Source organism: Miniopterus natalensis, chromosome 13 (assembly GCF_054644295.1).
Source record: "Miniopterus natalensis isolate mMinNat1 chromosome 13, mMinNat1.hap1, whole genome shotgun sequence".
Classification (NCBI taxonomy): domain Eukaryota; kingdom Metazoa; phylum Chordata; class Mammalia; order Chiroptera; family Miniopteridae; genus Miniopterus; species Miniopterus natalensis.
Window position 1 is genome coordinate 5,920,007 of NC_142093.1, and position 16,754 is coordinate 5,936,760.

A 16,754-nucleotide genomic window follows, 5' to 3' on the forward strand; every position below is an offset into this window, starting at 1 on the left:
TCTTTAATCTTCAACATTTATTTTCAGATTAGGAAATGAAAGCTAAGAGAGGTTTAATAGCTTGATTGAGGTCATACAGAGGGAAGAATTAACTCTGGGATTTGACTAACTCTAACCCTTTCCATTAGGTTCTCCTGCCCACCTCAAGCTTTCCAGCTGTAGCCTTTTCCTTCGTCCCTGAACATGCCATGCCCTTTGGCACCTCATTGTGCCTATAATTTCTACCTGACAACACTTATTCATCCATTACAGAAGGTTGCTTCTCACATGAGGCTTTCCTTAATTCCCACGAATGTGGTTGATTGTTTCCTCTGCCTTTCCATACAGCTGTACAGATCTGTGCTGCAAAGTTTTATTCATTCATCCAGCCATTCATTCATTTATTTAACTGTTAGCTATTGTCATAAAACAGTGAAGAGAACAGATATAGTACCCACAGTCATAGAGGTTATGGCAGAGAGGATTAATTGGCCAAGACACCAGTGCCATGAAGAAACGTCTTTATTAAGTCTCCTTTATCTCATTTGTTCATTCATTCGTCCATTCAACAAGCACCTACTATGCTAACAGAGGTCTGATAAAACATGGAGACTCTTTAGAAAATGAAAATGCAGTGTTAGCAGAGTCTGAATGTGTGAGGTATGAGTAGTAAGAGATGAAATTGGGGGGGGGGGGGAGGCACAGACAAGGTCATGTGGCCCCTAAGGGTCTGATGAAGGAATTTAGACTTTTTCTTTAGACTACAGGGAGTCATGAAATGGTCAGATAATTATTATAGTAAAATGAATATGGCAGCAATGGCAAGAATAAATTTGAAGGGTGGAAACTGCAAACTGGAAGATTAATTAAATCGTCATATTTGTAGTAAAGAAAAAAAGGGGAAAAAGAGTATCTGGAATAAGGTAGTGTCAATGGGATGGACAGCAGAAGATGATTCTATGATTAGGCATGACAGGATTTCTGACTAATTGGAACCAGAAACCAGAGTACAAATAATGGGGAAGTAAATGCTAACTCCTGATTTTCTGACTTGGGCTTGTACACTCATGACTCTTCTCCAAATTATAGTGGGCCGTGCCCACTATACCCTCCACTGCTTTATGCTTTTCTAGAAAATGAAGGAGCCCTTTTCCTTTGCCCCCTTCTTGGTGTTTGTGTTGGTGGGCCCTGGGTGAAAGCTGCCTTTCAAGAGAACATTGGACTCGCAATCAGGAGATGAGGCTCTAGAACTACATCTTCTACAGATGTTCTTTACACTCTTAGAAAAAGCTTTTGTCTTCTGTAGGCCTTCGTTTCTCATGTAGAAAAGGAAAGCTTTGACCTGAACTGGGATCTATTTATTTACTTTTTATAAGGAAGAAGAGAGGGGAACAATTGACTTCATTTTTTTTTGCAATAAATAGTTGTAATTATAATGAATATTCAATATTGTATGTCTGCTTTTTCCACTTAGAATATCTTAAGTAATTTGCCATGTTTCTACATAGTACTCACAATTTTATATTCCATTGAGTTAACGTGCCATAATTTACTATGCATTTCCGTGATGGGGAGTGATTGTTGTTCTAGAGTTCTTATCATTATTAATAAAGCTGCGTTAAATATACCCTTGTGTATAACTTTTTTCTCTTGGACTATTTCTTTAAGATAGCTTTCCCTGGAATCAAAAGTGTTGATATTTAATGCTTTTTGAATTCTAGTATTTCCTAGTGAGTTGCAATAACATCCAATTTTGCTGTGTTTTATTATTTGTAAGATTGAACTTGGCCATTGATATTTCACTTTTTGTTCATATTCTGTTTGTATTTGCTGCCCAGATTTCTATCATATCCTATTCCCCTTTATTTTTAAGCACCTTTAGTACTTAGGGTACATTTATGTTGCATATTTCCCCATTTTTATATTTGCTTTTTTTCTAGTGTTTTTACACTTCCTAAACTTTGAATTTTTATGTAATTATATCAATCTTGTCTTTTATAGTTTCTGCCATTGCTTTTAATGTTTAGAAAGCCTAACTTAACCTTAATAAGTAGATTAAACATGTGTTCCTGGGTTTGTTCATTATTTGTGTTTACTCTGGTATGAATTATCTATTCATACTCTGATCATTTATCTCTTCTGATTCTAATGGTTTCCTTAATAACTGTGTTTTATATTTAAAACTATATATACATACTCAATAGCTATTATGGTTGTCTAGCATATTTTCAATTTCTAATTGTTGTCTCTGACTTAATTTTTGTATTAAACTATTTGTTCCAAATGTTAATGTTTTTTAAAAGGTGGTATATAGTGTGATTCTGACTTAGTTTTTTCATCAAATTGCTATCAAGTGATGATGATGTCATCACTTACAAAATTATATTTCCTTTCCCTCTTGTTCTGAAAACTTTCCTTGATCACTTATTAAGAAATTCTGTATAGCTGGATCTATTTCTAGACTCTCTGTTCCTTTATGCTAATCTATAAGTCTATTTTTGTGCCAGTAAATCCTTCACTTATTTGAGAAGAGCTCACATTTCCTCCCTTGAGTCTTTGCTTCTCTTGGCTAAAAATCCTGTTCCTTCAACTACTACTTTTGTATTTAACATCCAAGTCCGTCCCCTCACCCACAGGGACCAGAAGCTAGCAATTGTGAGATAACTGACCGAGCCGTGGAGTACCTTTAAGTTGCCTTCCTTCTCATCTCCTTTGATAAGGCAGACTAGCTATCAGTGAGCAAGCAAATGTCTAGGTTTCAAATCCTAACTGCACTGTTTTCTTGCTCTGTGACTTTGGCAAGTGTCTTAAATTTTCTAAATTTTATTTTCCTTGACTGTTAAATAAAGACATAGTGCTATCTACATCATAGAATTATTGTAAAGATGGAGTGCATAATCCATGAACACATAGTAAGCCCTTGATAAGCTAATAATTATTACTGCTAAAATATCATTTACATGTATTTATTATTTCATTTAACATTTTGAGTTATTAATAGTTATCATTTAAAGCTGAATGAACAAGGTAAAAAAGGTTCTGTAACTTTCTCAAGGGCACCATCTAATGGAAGTGCTAGAGTTGTGATCTCATCTCATATATCTAACTCCAGGGCCTGTGCTCTTTCCTGTAGATGATAACTGCACAACATGATTAAGCTTCTTATACCTGCTTTTTTGGGTTGTGCAATGGTTACATAGGGGCAGCTGTAAATTTTTAGGTGAAGGTAAATAGAAAGTTCAAGTATATGACTATCTTGAGACTTCCTGTTTGTTTCACTATGGAAAAGTGTTATATTAATAGGAAGGAAAGATATGGTTTTGTCCTAATCTGCAAATTAGCTGATGAGGAAACATCTCCCTTCAAACTGTTACTCAACATACTGCTCCAAGTGGCAATGACACAGGCCCAGAAGCATTTGTCATCCCCATAGGGTGGCAGAGAATGCAATGCTTCCTCTTGTTCAGCACACGTTGCCTGTGCTCTCAACAGGCCCATGGACGGGAGGGACATGGGTGGAGGATTCTATGTTAGCAAGGTGTGCACACAAATGCCAAATCAAACAGAACTGGAACGTCTAATTTTAGCCCTCTCAGCCTTGGCATTGTCCCTTTCAGCCAATATATTTTTCATGTGCCGCAATAAAGTGCTTTGCTCCAGCCTTGCCGGATACTTCACAAGGCCCAGCAAGGACAAGCTGAGCATAATTCAGAGCTAGAAACACATCAAAGACAGGAACTTTACTAGAGAGCGTCAGCACTCCTCTGCCAACCTTTGGTAAATATGTCCTTTCTACCCACCTCCCTCCCAAAGATCCAAGAAGGAGGTACGTGGTTGACTCTTCTTCCTCCAGCTTCTTCTTTGTGAACCTTCTGTTGGCTGCTCATCAACAGGTGTCTTTGCTCCTTCATGCCTGATATTTGCAGTTTACTCCCTCTCTTCATCCCTGCCTAACAAAGCCCACTTCTTTCCATATCTGGGTCTTGTTTTCTTTCCTGAGATGTCCTGGAAAGTGCACTAAATTAAGAGCTAGAAACAATTTTACAATATACAGACTGCCTCCATGGTTTGTTCTCTACAATGAACTGATGAATTAGATGAGGTGGAAACTTTCATAGAACTTTTGAAGATGAGAAAACTGAAGCTCAAAGAGGAAGCCAACTTTTCCTAAGGTCACACAGGAAAACATTGGCAGAGTTGGGATTGAAACCCAGCTCCAGTGTTTTAGGGAAAGGTGTCCCATGAACCTACCAAAGCACAGAAAACCCAACAGGCCATTCGGGAGGGCCCTAGAAAACTTTTCATGAGGTTATCAGCCGGCTTCATGTCCAACAGTTCCAGGTTGAGGACCCAGAATGGTGGCCCTTTCCTTCAAGTAAATCACTATTTCCTTATTTACTGAAAAGAGAGCAGGGGAGGTTGATCTACAGACACATTCAGAGATACTGCTGTTTGCAAAGGAGAAAATATATTTTACAGTCTAGGTTTTTGGGTAAGCCCTTCCCACCTCATAATGAAAGACAGGTTAATAGGATGAAAACAAGCAGAAGTTTGGGAGAGAATTAGGAAAACTGAGTAATTCTTCAAAATTGCCCAAGTCACCACTTTAAATACCATCTCCAATAAAGACAAAAGATGTTGGTTGGGAGGGAAGTCAGTTGTGAGAGGCTATCAGGCAAAACACAACGATCCAGGTCAAGGTTGTTATGCAGATTTAAATCAGCTGCCTTCTCCATTAAGCGTTCATAGGAATTTAGTCATCTCCCTGTTCCTGGTACAGAGAAGAAAACATCCTTACAGATAGAGGTTTCCCTTTATAAATGTGTCTTTCAGAAGGGTAACTTTGACTCAGTTTTCAGAGATTTTCCTATGTCTGCTGTTTCTTAAAAATAATTAGCCTAAAATAATACTATGCCAGAGGTATATTTTGGAGTGGAAAATTCTACTCTCCTTCACCTTCATGGCCCTTTCCTTTGACCTTTAAGTAGATCCCTCTCTGGACCTCGTTGAACAATCCTAGGCCTGGCCTTAGGCACCCAGAAGTGATGACTTATGGATCATCTTCTCTTTGAATTTTCTATCTTTCAAATTTGAATTTCAATCATTATAATGACGATAGGATAGATCTTTCCTACCTTATATCTCATTTCAACTGTGATAACATTATCACAATACTGTGTGTAACATTATTACACTCAATCTCATAGAAAGCAGCACTGAGCCTCAAAAAGGTTTCCTAACATGGTTATCCTGAAGGTCAGAGGCTCCTACCCAGAGCTTCCCCCACAACAATGCTGTGGCTTCCCATCATTGCCTCTGCAGGGTGCCGGGATGGGTGAGAAGGTGCCAGGGTTCTCCCAAGCTTCTCCTCCATATTCATCACTTAACCCAGAGCTAACCAGGATGGGCCTCAGAACTAAAGGTCTTCAGCCTGCAAGTGAACCTTAAAATATTTCTGTGAATTAATTGTTTGAAAATGGAGTGGCTTTAATTGAAAGTACCAAAGAGCTGTCTTTCCAGGATTCCTGAGATTGATTTTGTGAACAAAACACATTTTGTTCATTTATGTTTGTTGAAATTATTTATCTACATATTTTTTTACTATAAATGTTATATGTGCTCATCATAAAAAGTTAAGAAAGATATTGAAGAGTGAAATATTATCGTTATACCATAGCCTGCAGTCGTAACCACTGTTAGGATTTTGATGTAAATTATGTGCTGCCCAAACTTCCTGCACACACAAGCTTGAGCGTATGTGTATAAAGCAAAAGCAAGGCGATATACTACACATACTGTTTTTTGACTTGTTTCCTTTATTTAACAGTGTATTGAAATGTCTTCTCTGTTTTTTCTTTCCTTTTTTTTGGAGCTCAACACTCAAACTAAGCACACTCATGCTAACCATACTCCTTTGTTCATGGCACACTATTATCGTTGTCTATATAAAGCCTCTCTTGTGTTTTATTATATACACTTTATCCCCTGTACTCACTTCCACTCCCCTCCTCCCTTCTATTGTCTATAACACCTGTCCTCAGTAAGTGTTTATACTTGAAAAGATATAGTTGTTTTGCATATTAATGTGTTTTAATTTAAATATATGACATTAAGTCATTACCAATCCATGTCAGTCAATGTAGATTTACATTACCACTTTTGATGGCTTCATAATTTCCATTGTAGTTCTACCAAAATTGATACAGCCAGTTTCCTATGATGGACATTTAGGTTGTCTTTTTATAAAAAGTTTTTTATTTTTATTGTTTTAAACAATGTTGAGGTAAACATTTTTGTATAAAAGTCTGCAGATTTATGTGATTATTTCCTTGAGATAATTTTGAAGAACAACTTTGTAAAAAATTTTTCACCTAATTCGCTGGTCTCTTCATAAAGGCACTTACCACAGTCATCTTGGATCTGTTTCATACATTCTGCCTTATTGTTCAGCTGATGAGCTCTAGCACTTTATTGACGGGATCACGTTATGATTAATTGATTTAGCAACATTTCCTGGGCACCTGTTCAGTGATAGGCTTGGAACTGGGTGCTCAGGCAAACCTGACAATCACTCTAACCTTGAAGAAGCTCAGGTCCGGTGAAATGTCATACATGCCTTAGGGTGACTCCTGTGGCATATGGTGTGGTGACAGCAATGTGTACAAGACTCAGGGTGCAAAAGAGGAAGCCAGGCAAGGAACTCACCAAAGATGTGTTGCCTCATTTTTGTCTGGAAATATGGATCAGAGTTTACTGAAAAACCAGAGTGGAGCTAATGGGACAGCTAGTGCACAGAGAGCTTTGAGATGATACAGAAAGTTGGAGCATTGGGTGGGAGCATGGGGACGGATGAGACTAAAAAGGTCCTGGGGGTAGGAGGAACAGGCCCAGCTGAGCAGTCTTGAATGCAATGCTGAGGACTGGATTCAGAGGGAGGATAATGGAAGGCCACTGAAGGGGTTAAGCAAGGCAGTGCCATGATTAGAGTTTATGCTTTAGAAAGTCATTTTGGCTATAGTGTGGAAGATGGATTTAAGGAGGGCAAGACTGTAGATGGAGAAACAAGTTAGAATATTATTGTGATAAAGTAAGATATAAAATGATGATGGCCTGGTCTAAGGTAGCAGCAACAGAGAGTGGATGGATTTTGAAAAAGTTAGGAAGTATCATCTGTAGATTACTTAACTTGATGATTGATCAGATACAGGAATGTGATGGAGAGAGCAGAGCCCTGGATAACCCATGGGCAGATGGCGGGGCCCTTTGCACAAGAAGATAATAGGTCGGGTCTGGTAGGTTATAGGATACGCAGGTGGACATGTTTAGCAGGCAGATAGATATCTATTATTCAGGAAAGGCCTTCACTAGAGATAGATTTGGGAACCATATTTACCTTTGTAATATACAATAATGTTGCGTAAATGTTTGTTGAATAAGTTTAGTATCACACTTTCTTCAAGCAGTACATTTTACATTTATAAAGCCACCTTTATATGCGAATTTCAAAGTTCTCTGTATTTGAGACCCACCCACATAAGTTGAAGTATTTTTTAGAATTACTGTACAGATAACAATTTAGGAACATGGTGAGTGCAAAGGGCTCTCAGAGGGGAAAGAGCTTCTTAGGCTCTTAGAGTCAGAAGACTTGAGTGACTCTGCCATTATCAGTAGACAAGTGTCACTCACCCCTCAGGATACCCAAGTCCTCACTCTGAGAGCAAGGAGAAGATATGCACCACTGATGCTCAAGGCTGCTCCTAACCCTGTGACTGGGGATGTGCAGGTGACGTGGGTGCCCCTGGACTGCACTTCTCTCACTGCTCCCTGCTGCTCTGAGATAAGGGCCACGGTCCTTCCCCACTGGGACTTGGCATCACAACCTAGATTGCAATCCGTTGGACAGAAGGCTGTGATTATTAATGAAAGCATTTCCTCTGTTACCTCACAGAACTAAGTGTGGTTCTGACACTGCCAGAGACAGCCCCTTCCTTTCATAGAAACTGATTCTCAGAAACACATTGAATAGTCTCAGACAAGACACGCGGGGAAGTAAAAATAAGATGCAGAAAAGTGGGTGGCTGCTTGAAACACTCTCAGATGAAAGGTTACCAGCTATTAATCAGCTCACACTTCTGTTCAGTGGGTGAGCGAGGAATTGCATGGAAACTTCACTCAGTAGTTGATGCTTAGTCAGAGCTGTGGGGTCCTCAGATGACTTTAATATGTCAAGTCAGATATGGAGCACTTTTACTTAAAGGAAGGAGAATATATAGGACCATGGAAATTCTCCATGTCTCACAATTTGTGTGCTTCTTTTTATACTTACCAGGCCTAGTGTAGGTATCAAGGTTAGGATGACTCCTAGATGTCTAGACCCTAATCTTAAAATGTCTACCTGTCTTCTGGAGCTGCCTAGTTTACTGGGTCCCCTGATCAGGATAATAGCTACTGTTTGTTGAACACCCACTACATGGAAGGCACCGTTGGAAGGAATTTAATGTGTTATCTCATTAATTCTCATGACAACCCAATGAGCAAATGTCATCATTTCCACTTGACAGATGAGGAAAGTGAGGATCCAATTGACTGAGTAACTTGTCAAAAGTCATACGCCTTGTTTGCAGTAGTAGCACCACTGGATCCCAGGTGTGACACCACACACTTTTTTCTCTGTTAAACTAAGTTCAAGTGAAAAATAAGAGACACTGTGTCCTGATTAACAGAGAAGGGAACCCACAAGGTGGGGTGAAAGAGGGATTGAGACTGAGCAGAAACTTTCCCAAAGTCATAGCCTAGCACCTGGGTACCATGTGTGGCACTGCTCTAAGCTATGTTTCCCAAGTATTTGGGAAACATTCTTTGTGCCTGGGAAAGGAGAAAGAAGATAAGAGTTGAGTCTGACCCCCAAGGCTGATCAGGCCACTTGACCCCTTGCAGGTAGAGTCTTTGAGCACTTGGCCACCTAGTTACCAGGTGAGTTTAATTTGGAACCACCTAGTCAGATTCAAGGGCTAAGGTCTACTGGCAGCTCCCATCCTGGGGTCAGGGCTATCCCATCGAGCAAATATTGAGGGCCCCTTCAGTCTCTCGGCCCCTGAGCTGTAGAGGGACAACCTAGGGAAGGAGGCCACTCTTCACACCCTAGTCACAAGGACATGAATTGGCTCTTCCCAGTCCTGCAGGGCCTAGTACCTTTAACCCATCTAAGTACCCAAGGATCGCAGGCCTCCAGGCCTCCGAGTTTTATTGCTGAGGCTCAGTAGCAGGATACTGCTAGGTTCTGTTACTAACTCCCTGTGTTCCCTGGCATAGGTCCCCTAAATCCCTGGGGCTCCTCTAGAAAACAAAGGAGTTAGATGAGATGATTGATCCCTGGGGCTCACTTCTGCTTTCATCTTTTTGTATTTATTATACTTTCTGGAATGAAACTCTTGTCACTTGCTCTAACACTGCCACTGCCATCAGAATGTTTTTCCTCATTTATTACAGATCAAATAAATACTCCCTCATAGTGAGTCCCCAAGAGTGCAGCCTGTGCTCCCTGCCTGTTTCATGCTTGTGGGCCAGGACCTTGGCTCTGATCTCATTAGGTTCAGGGTTTGAGGTAAAGTCACCAGAGAACACCAGGAGAAAGGATTTCTCCCCTTTTCTGAAGCTGCTTAGGTCCCCAGAGACAGCATGAAAGGGCAGCCTGTGATCAACACTCTCCCTGAACCCTGGGAAATGCTGCTGGGGGCTTGTGAGAACTTTGCTTTGGGAAGATGAAGGAGAGAGGAGCAGAAAGAACCAGAGTGTCAGATATTTGCCTTTATTAGAAAACTGCCCCTCCCAATGTGCTGGGTAACATTGACTCTTGGTTTTCAGGGTTGTTTTAATAGTCTCTGGAAACTAGCAACCTAATGTCATTTGTTTATAGGATCCAAGATGGGCAGTGATGGGGACTGTTTCAACATCTTGGCACAGATATAAACATGCCTCCTGGCTTACAGACTTTGTTTGGCCTGGAGACAACTCCCTTATGGGGTGGCAGGATGGGGACACCCAGCCAGGTCAGGAGACCAGACTTCTCACCCTGGCTCCGTCATCAGTTGCCCATGGGACCTTGGACAACCTCAAATTCTCCAACCTAAAACCAAAGGAGATAAAGACAGAGCCCAGAGACAAACCTTCAAGCTTTGGTCATCCTTAGTTGTGTGATTTCCAAATTTATACTGCTAGTGTCCCCAGTACAGAATCTTAAAAACACATTAGGGATGTCACTTGGAGGGAGGGAGGAATCGAAGAGAACTTGGCTATGTCTGGCCACCTTGGGTGTTTTCTTCTTCGACTTTTATTTTTATTCATGGTTGTATCTGTTTCCCAGATTGACTGAGACTCATATTCACCCGAGTGGCTTATTAAAAGTATAGAATTCCCTCGAAGAATGGTCCCATGAAGCTGTATTATTAACAGGACATCCAAGGGTGATTCTAGTACTTGGGCAAGTTTGAGAAACCCTGCTTAAGGGTTTTTCACCTGGGGACCAGTTACAGGTGAAGTTTCCAGATCTAGTGAGGATTTGTTTCTCTATTCCTTGTGATCTTTAGCTCTGTGCTATGAGCATTTATCTCACCATGCTCCATGTTCCAGGAGGTGTGAATGTCTCTTGCATTCAGTTCTGAGCCCTTCAAGATTGGGACTATGTACATCCCACCATGCCCAACACAGGGCCTTTCTCATAGAAAATGCCTATAAATTTCTGCCAAGCTGACTTACCCAGAGTTAACCAGGCCATGGGTCATTACTGATACAAAACCTTGCCATCAAAGACAAGGAGGAAAGAAAAGTAGTAAGAGCTTGTAGAAAGTGTCATGGAGAAGGCAGCTTGCATGAAGAGTAAGATTTAGACAGGTAGTAAGGAAAAGAAAGGGCAATCTGGGCAGGAGTCTAAGCCTGTGCAAGGTTGGTCTCTTCCAGTTATTTCCATGTTCAGGTGAGGAGCATTTGATCTGGTAAAGGCCGGACCCAGGTAATCTGACACTAGAAATAGCTCAACTTCCAATCAAGACTCCTTCCATACCTTATACTGTCATGTATTCATAGGCCTCCAACCTGAGCCCCTAAAGCCCTTTCTTCTGCTGCTCAGGGTCCTACTTCCAAGGCTGCTTCCCTGTTGATGAGCTCATCTTGCTATGTTTCTGCACATGTGGCTGGACCACTCCATCTCAGCCCCCCAGTCTTTACATGAATCTTGCCAGACTGATGGCCAGATTACATGGAGAAGCTGAACCTGCCATTCTGTGTGCCTCATCACATGCAGCAGGCCCTGCTGTGTCCTGGGAAGCTGGACTTAGAGCAGAGTGCGTCAACTCAGAGCAAAGCACACTCACACACACACACACACACACACACACACCTATTCCATTTAAATCCTTTTTAAGACTGAAAGGTTTCATGGAGGAAAGATGCACTTGGGTGTTTCTTGGCTCCCCTGCTGGGCCTTTTCCCTCTTCTGTGAAGTCTTCCAGTTTTCTCCTCAGGGCACTCTTATGTGCTCTGCCTCTTCTGCTCTGCAATCCTGCTATCAAGACAGTACAGGAAGTGGGTGAAAAGTGGGCAAAACTAAGGTAGCAAGACTGGTTAGGAGGTGGCTGCGGGATCCAGACAAGAGATGATAGCCTTTATTAGAAGCCATGGGGCTCCAGGGAACTTCCTTCACTCTGCACTAAACTTTTTACTAGCTGGTTGAGGTAGGGCAAATTACTTAATCTCTCTAGGCTTCAAACTCCTCATTAGTGAAGAGGAAATGATAATTATCTCTTTCTTACCGCATTGGTATATGGGCAAATATTGCACAAAGGCCTTTTGTAAAACAGCACTGTATAAAAATTTAGTCTTTTCTGCAATAAAGTGGTACTGGGATTTCACTCAAGGGCCCATCCCTGGTGGGGGTTCTCTTGCCCATCAGAACCCCTCCACCAGTCTCATTTTGTATCTAGCACTTAACTGTAACTCAAGCAGTGAGAAATTATTTGGTTTGCGGCTGGGCTGACTTTTACCTTATATCCTGAAACTCAGGCTTAAACATAATACACTGCAGTTTCTGTCCCCTCCCTTCTAAGGTAACAAACACTCAAGTACAGACAGGTTCTCAGGTAAAAAATCCACATGTGCTGATTCTTTTGAGACAGCCAATTTGAAGTCTGTGACTTCAGTTTTCATATTTACAAAACTTATGTTGCAAATCAGTGAATGGAAGGGGTTAGAATGGGCTTAAAGATCATCTGGTCCAACTCACTTATTTTTCAAAGAGGGACATTGAGCAACAGAGAGGGAAAGGATCTTACCCAAGATTGCAAAATCAACTAGAAACAGAGCTGGGATAAATCTCCCTCACACCATCACTGGGAACTTGAGAAGCTTTACTTTCTCTTTTACCTTTTCTGTATTCCTGGTCCCAAGTGAAAGATGCTACTTAATCCATATCATTGCCGCCCCAGAACAAAGGCAGTGTAGGTGAGGAGCATTAACCCGTGGATGCTTTTTCATTCATTTATCAAACATTACTAAGCACCAGCTTTATGCCAGGAACTGAGAGTACTGAGATTTTAAAAACAAACAAAACAGGGGTCCTACATTCAAGGTTTTCAAAATTTAATGATGAAGACGGACAAGGAAACAGCCTCCGAGAGGACAGACTAGTTTCTATACAGTTAAATGAAACATTTCCTGCATGTGCTGCCAGCACTTTATATCTATACTATGGTTACATTGATTTTCTTCTTATACAGATTATTATGAGACTGAATAAAGCCTACCAAATACCATAACTTGATGAAGATCAGTGACAAGGTCCTTCTCTGAGTACCTACTTCATAATGCTTCAGTTCCCCTCATTCATTTGTTCTCTCGAAAGATATTTGTTGAGCACTTAGAATGAGGTACCAAGGATGCAAAGATAAATAAAAGACAGTTCTCTTTCTCAAGAAACTAACCATCAGGTAGAGAAATAAATAATGATCATGGAAGCTTTTACAGGATAAGGGGGATGTCTAGGAAAAAGGATGCTTATGGTGGCCTTGTAAAGTCTACAAAGGTTTCACAGAGGAGGCGGCATGTGAGCTGAAGCCACTTAAAGAAGAAAGGTTCTACTGAGCAGACAAAGGGCATGCCATTCTAAACAAAGAGAACAGCATGTACAAAGCAGGGACCTGTGGAAGCATGTACAACCTGGGACCTGTAATAGTTGATAATTGCCTGGCATATGAAGTAAAAAGACAGATGAGTAGGCAGGGCCTGTGCCATGGTAGAAAGATGGGGCTACATCCTCTAAACAATGGAGAATTGTTGAGGGTTTTAGGGAGAGGATTAGATGGCAAGGTTTCGATTTCAGAAATTCATTCAAGCAGCCATGCAGAAAAAGGTTGATGGGAGTCAGAGAGCCCCGTGAGGAGGCTGGTCATTAATCCAGACAGGTCCTGATGAGGGCATTGTCAATGCCACTTTGAACCAGTTCAGAACTTGATTTTCTGCATGATTCACTCATTGCCAGGCACACCTGAATGATAGTGCTCACCATGAAGTGTAACCAAGAAGCATGAAGTTATGCATTTGAGTCTTCAGAACTGTGATTCATGGTGCTGACAATGTTCCCTGTGTGTGTAAGAGACCACCCTCTCCCCAGGCAACTGAAACAGTTTAAGGAATCATAAGTGTCCGTGGAAAACCCAAGCTTTCCAGCCTAAGAGAGAAGCTGACACTTTGACCTTCTAAAGGCATTTGGAGGAGGTGGTTTAATAATCTTTAATCCATTTTCCCATTATTAATACAAGCTCACTTCTGAGCTTGTGGTTTTCCAAACAAGGCCTGGCAAAGTGACTGATCTTTCTCTTTATTTTGGTGCCAGGAGACACCGATTCTTCCTGCTTTTGCTCCTCCTATTCCTTCTCCTAACATGCCTTCCATCCACCTGTCTGTGATTGTGCATAGGTGTCTTGCAGATTCAGTTTCAACTTTTAGTTCTGCCGTGCATTATTTGTATGATTTTGAGAAAGCTGCCCTAATCCTTATTGCTGAGGTTTCATAAGGTCATAGGCAAGTTCGTGAAGTGCACAGTACAGTACCTAACCCACAGAGAACACTCAGTATTCAGTAGCTGTTACTGCTAGGTGAGATCCTAGCTCAATAATGAAAACTTGCAATTCTTTACTGAAAAGAACAAAGTGATTACATCTTCTGATTATCAGGATAACCATGAATTATAGTTTTCTTACTCAGATTAATTAAATCTGACACCTGAGCACCTACTTGATTTCCATATCCAGCTGTGGAATCCCACAGTAACTTATAATTAAGAGACAGTTACTAATAAGAGACTTGGAACTTGAAATTAAGAGTAAGAATAAGTAGAGAAGCTCCATGACAAAGGGCGTAGTTGCTGACCCTCAGGTCATTTTTCAAACATAAGAGCCTAGAACACAAATGGCCATTTTAATGGTATCTTCTGATTGGGCTGTGTGCTGTTGCAATTGTGCTGAGGAGGAAGCCTTCCCTGGAGGAAGTGGCTTGGTTTCATTTCAGTGAAAGAATTGTTCAGTGTTAGGGCAGGTTACTGACAATGGGTGTGGAATCTATTTCAGAAGAGATAAAAAAAATACTAATAACAAAGTATGTGATGAGATTACCTTTTCTGGGCTATTGCAAGTGTAGACGTGCCTAGAGCCTGGGAGAGTATTTGTCTCAAGAATGTTGAATAAAGCACTAGGTCCACTTGGGTAAATTCTTCAAAACCTAACTCAGTCTCATCTAAAGGATTTTAAATATCTTGTGACATTTTCCTTATTCTGGTGGTCCCTTAGATTTTCAAGTTTACTTTGAATTTTTAAATTATTCTGTCATTAATTTGTTTTGTTTTCATTCTTTTTTTTAAAATTATAAAACAACACTAAAGGGAAATTTTTAAAAGTCATCCTTAATTTTCCTGCACTAATACAACTATTTTAATTTTGGAGTATTTTCTATCTTTGTTTACCTGCCTATTTCTTAATTAGCCACAACAATGAATCTGAGTTTTGTTATTATATGTGCTTTATTAAGGAAGAAATTGAAGATAGAGCAGTTAGTTAATATTGTCATAAGTAACAGACATAGTAAGTGGCCAAATCAGGAGTAAAAATCAGGAATGACTTTAAACCTATGCTCTGTTCATTTGCATTCTATTATGATAATCGCCACACAACCTGGCACATAATTGATGTAGGTAACATTATTTTATGCACTATTATTTTTACTTACTAGCACTAATAATAAAATAATGGAATTACGTAAACTAAAATTCACCAACCAATCTTTTGAAAAAGCCACCAAGAGCTGGTCAACACTGAAAGAAATGTTTAGGAAGTCTCTGAAGATGAGAAGAGAAATAGAGAATTAATGTGACTAATAAACATGAGGTGTTTCCATTTGAAAACAAATATCTGGCCCGGCTGGGCATGGCTCAGCAGTTGAGCATCAACCTAGAATCCAGGAGATCATGGTTCGATTCCCCATCAGGGCACATGCCCAAGTTTCGGGCTCGATTCCCAGTCAGGGGAGTGCAGGAGGCAGCCGATCAATGACAACTCTCTCATCATTGATGTTTCTATCTCTCCCTCTCTCCCTCTCCCTTCCCCTCTCTGAAATTAATAAAGATTTTTAAAAAAAAAAAAAATCTGCAATCTTAGAACTAGGACAACTGAGACTCCCTACCGTGGCTGATCAGCCTTTCCAAGCTACTTTCTGATCATTTGGCTATAAAGCCTTCTTATTGTTCTTGTCAGTAATCTGAATACCCCTACAAACTAAATGTAGAAGTAGGCACCTGGGCAGCAAATGCTAATGAACTTAATTCATAGAAGGAAAATATAAACAGTCTCTATATACTTTACATGAGTAGCCTAAAAAGGGACAGTTGCCTTCCCATGTGGTAAACAATGCCATGTGAAAGACGACACGTGATGGATGAGGGTGAGCCCTACAGCCCTTTGAACTGGGACAAGAGTGTTTTGTGCCCGTCTCTTTTCTAGAATACCAAATACAAGGAAGTAGACTTGGGGAGACTTTGATCAGACATCCTGGAGGGAGTTCCCACCAAGGAACTGCTCAGAAACTCCAGCTTAGCTCCTAATCAAGATTGAAATAATCAAAGCCATGGCACTAATTGCATTAATTTGCTTTTCTTCAGGCAAAATGGGGAAACAGAATAGCAAACTGGCCCCTGAAGTAATGGAGGACCTGGTGAAGAGCACAGAGTTTAACGAGCATGAGCTCAAGCAATGGTACAAAGGATTCCTCAAGGACTGTCCAAGTGGGAGGCTGAATCTTGAGGAATTTCAGCAGCTCTATGTGAAGGTAAGTTGTTTTTTCATCAGGCCAGAAAACATTATCTTCATGAAGTGTAGTTTCATGTGGACTTATATCTCAAAGTAGCCAATTTGTTTAACCCAGAAAGAAAAATTGAAAACTTTAAAAATGCAAAGGGGTGTGTTTTGTTCCAGAGATAATTTCTGAACAAGAAAAGTAATTGTTCAATCAAAACACTGACTAGAGTTTAGAGGATGACAGAGGCTGGTAAAAGAGCAGTAAAATTTCAGATCATTGTATTTGCTGATGATTATTGACAAGCTGCTAATTACACTATTGTTTGGCTTGAAAAAGTATCTATACCTCTCTCAGTTAAAGAGAAAGTACATGGATTTTTTACCAAGAAAAGTCCTCCTATTTGCAGATAAGAGAAAAAAATTCCTTCAACATCACAT

The 16,754-nt window shown here is 40.4% G+C and overlaps 1 protein-coding gene across 1 annotated transcript in view; it reads left to right on the forward strand.

Annotated features, from left to right (window-relative positions):
* Positions 1-16,754, forward strand: part of VSNL1 (visinin like 1) — a 62,049-nt gene that overhangs the window by 16,842 nt on the left and 28,453 nt on the right. Inside the window, exon 2 of the mRNA XM_016224764.2 lies at positions 16,181-16,347. Coding sequence (XP_016080250.1) covers positions 16,186-16,347 — 162 coding nt within the window. The 5' untranslated portion in view covers positions 16,181-16,185. The remainder of the gene's footprint in view (positions 1-16,180; positions 16,348-16,754) is intronic.